Source organism: Colossoma macropomum, unplaced genomic scaffold (assembly GCF_904425465.1).
Source record: "Colossoma macropomum unplaced genomic scaffold, Colossoma_macropomum, whole genome shotgun sequence".
Lineage (NCBI taxonomy): Eukaryota > Metazoa > Chordata > Actinopteri > Characiformes > Serrasalmidae > Colossoma > Colossoma macropomum.
The window spans coordinates 26,770,419-26,773,880 of NW_023494795.1; the positions used below are offsets into that span (position 1 = coordinate 26,770,419).

General features: G+C 44.3%; 1 protein-coding gene across 1 annotated transcript; it reads right to left on the minus strand.

The window, feature by feature from the left end:
- LOC118816184 (tubby-related protein 3-like) lies at positions 1-3,049 on the minus strand. The gene is made up of 6 exons (XM_036582697.1): positions 2,407-3,049; positions 2,006-2,118; positions 1,751-1,868; positions 1,562-1,660; positions 347-518; positions 1-170 (listed from the first exon to the last, which is right to left on the minus strand). Exons 1-6 carry the CDS (start codon positions 2,992-2,994, stop codon positions 37-39), a joined length of 1,224 nt encoding a protein of 407 aa, XP_036438590.1. The 5' UTR covers positions 2,995-3,049; the 3' UTR covers positions 1-36.
- Positions 3,050-3,462: the final 413 nt, after the last annotated feature.

Sequence of the window (3,462 nt, forward strand, 5' to 3'; positions counted from 1 at the left end):
GAATAAGGACAGAATGCACATAAGCAGATGTAGATGTCAAATGCAGGCCAGTTTGCTGTGGATGCTGGACAGGCCGATGCTGAAGGCTTGAAGGGCGCACAAGGGATAACAGTAGTGCAGCGTGAACTCATTATCAGCCATGCGGGCAAACACCATCAGAATGTTGTCAGCTGAGGAGAAAAAAAGCGGAAAAAGATTCATCAAAATCCAAACAAACAGGAGAAAGACAATAAATCAGCTAAGTTGTTCTGACACAAAGAGAGAGAGGAACGACCCAATGAAAGGAGAAACATCCATCTGAAGACACACTACGAATGTACAAATGAGTAAAAGCTTGTGAGCTTACGTTTGTCGGCATGAATGAGCTGAAAGTTTCTCCTGGAGGCCCGTGGTGTCAGTCCGTAGAAGTTCAGCTCGTAGCCCATAGTGACATCATTCCACACTGCATCTTTATTACGCAGCTGGATGACATTCTCCAGTTTAGGCTTCTGCCACCTCTTTAATAAAGATCTCTGATCCTGTTAATGATGCACACATAGCTATATTAGAAACAGTATTAGCTGATCCGCTGCTACACTACCCTGTCCGTCAGTGGAAAAGAACCACCATAGGACCACTGCTGACCAGATGCCATAGGTAAAATGTCTGACATGGTCTTTCTCGTTTCTGCTATTTTTCTTTTTTCGTTTTTCCTGGTGTTTTTGATAGCCTGATTAATATTTTTGGCAGCGTCTTCATTTGAATTAAAATCGACAGTGACAGTGACCGGACTCAACTACTGAACCCTTACTCTGCTATTGCATTGCTATTGCCACTGTATCTAAAACTAGTAAAAGCAGTCTTTAATTACTATTTAATGAATGAAGCGTTTTAATTAAGAATCTTTCAGTAAGCCTAAGAATCACATGCACATCACAAAATCACAAAAAAGAAAAGGGTACGGTCTTTGTCAGCCTGTCTAGTTAAAGCTTTTGGAATCATATGTAGCCTAAGCTACACTATACTGCCAAAAGTATTCGCTCGTCTGCCTTCACACACATATGAACTTGAGTGACATCCCATTCTTAATCCACAGGGTTTAATATGATGTCGGCCCACCCTTTGCAGCTATAACAGCTTCAACTCTTCTGGAAAGGCTTTCAACAAGGTTTAGGAGTGTGATTTCATGACTAGACTTGTTGCACAGGTGGGATCCTATCACAGTACCACGCTGGAATTCACTGAGCTCCTCAGAGCGACCCATTCTTTCACAAATGTTTGTAGAAGCAGTCTGCATGCCTAGGTGCTTGGTTTTATACACCTGTGGCCATGGAAGTGATTGGAACACCTGAATTCAATGACTTGGATGGGTGAGTGAACGCTTTTGGCAATACAGTGTATGTGAACCACACAGAGACCAAAGTAACAAGGTGCAATGATAGAGAACATTAAAAAGAAACTTTGTACATCTTTATCAGCTCATCTAGCTTTCAAAACAACTGAGACCCCATGAGAACTACAAGAGGAACTGTGTGAGATGGGATAATCTGTGGTCATCAACAGTGAATAGCATCAAACTCACCTTAATAGAGTGAACTGGAGAGCGCTCAGAGTTCACGTTCATGCCAGGGATGATGACAGACATCTTGCGTGGTCCTTCACCTCCCATTAGATCGGCCTCCTACAGAAAGAACATGCGATATATGTTCACTATTCCTTTACGCTGGTTCTTTCCCAATAAGAATGTGTGTGCATATGTTTGTGTACTCACATAGCGGATTGTTGTGAGCTCCTGCTGTGGGTTTCTTCCCTTCAGCAGAGCTCTACTGTTCTTGCTATTGGTCCTGCTTTTTCCACATAACGTGAATTTAGTCCCCAGCATGTTTGACCTACAAAAGACACAGAGAACCTAAGACTACATGATCAGACCTACTGATAAAGGAATACAGCTCTATGGAATGAAGACAGCCATACACAAAGGGAGCCCCTAGAGGGCGTCACTATTTTAGTAGAAGCTCGTACATACCTTAATTTCCCTACGACGTTCTCACCCTCATGATACCAGCCAGAGGGATCCACTGAGATCACATAGTTAGCTGTCATGGTGGTACTTGTGTTCCTAGCGGACAACAGGAATTTCTGAGAAAGAATGACAAAAAGACAGATTGAGAAAGAGAAAACAACAATATGGTATGGTGAAAAATCAACCCCCCTCCTTTACGCTCCTTATGTAGCTAACAACTAATGTAAGCTTACACTCTACCAATTAGCACGGTGCTAACTGCAGGGCTAAATCATACACTTTCAGACTGTTTCAAGTTGTTAATTGATCTCAAATAAACTTGCTTTTGTGGTTTCTGACACTAAATGACAAACGTGACTAAAGTACATGCTGTGTCTATCCCTGACACTCTGCCCCCTTCTGACCTTCTTGCCATCCTCTTCCTCCAGGTACATGTGAAATATGGGGTGGAGGTTGTTGTCTGTGGTCTTCATGTCCCGCTTGATGTGACACCGGACTGTAATACCCTGTGGAGCTGGCCGCAACGCAAAGACCGATAAGTCGTCCACAGTGATGCCAGACGTTTTCCTGCTGTCAGAGCTGGTCTCATCCACCTTATTCTCTGTGGTACAATCTTGCTCTGGGCTGGCTTCCTCAGGTCCAATGCTGCTCTCATCCCCTGAACCACCCACTGTGCTGGTGGGTGTAGTGGGGTCAGCTGGCTGGGGACTGGTCACTTTGAGCTCCTCTACAGGGCCTGGGCTCGAGCTCAGGGGTCTTACGGAGATGAGCCGTGGTCCTCCGTTTGTAGAAACAGGCCCGCTCAATGGTTCTGGTGTCTTCTGCTCCGGAGGCCCGTGCTGCTTTTCGTCTCCGTCAGTCACCATCAAAGGCCTGTTGCTCCTTTTTCGCTCAGAGCCCCTGCGCTCAGCTCCATGCTGTGACCTGAATATACTGCCCTCACCAAACATTCGCTTCATCCACTCTTTCTTCTGCTTCTTTTCTTTCTTCATATGCTCCTCTCTCGCTTTCTGTATTCTCTCTGTCTCCAGCTGTCTCTCCCTCCTCTCTTTCTCTCTTTCCTCTTCTCTCTGCTTCTCTGGCTCATTCTCCTTTGCCTCCTCTATCTCTCTCTTCTTCTCCTCTATCTCTGTCTCTATCTCTCCTTCTATTTCTTCCTTTTTGTTTGATGTTTCTTTTGGGTTCTTTTCCTTTATCATTGTCTCTTCTTCTAGCTCCCTCTCTTCTTTTTCTGTCATCTTCTTTTTCTCCCTCTTCAATTCTTCTTCTTTCTCCACCAGCTCTCTTTCCATTTGCTTCTGGAGCTCTTCAACCTCATTTTGTTTTTCTTTTTCTTGCTTTTCTTCCAGTTCTGTCAGTTTCTTTTCTTCTCTCTTGCTCTCCTCCTTTCTCCACTCTCTCTTTCTCTGTTTCTCATTTTCGTTCTTTAGATTTTCTTCAACCTGGGTTTCCTGCACTTT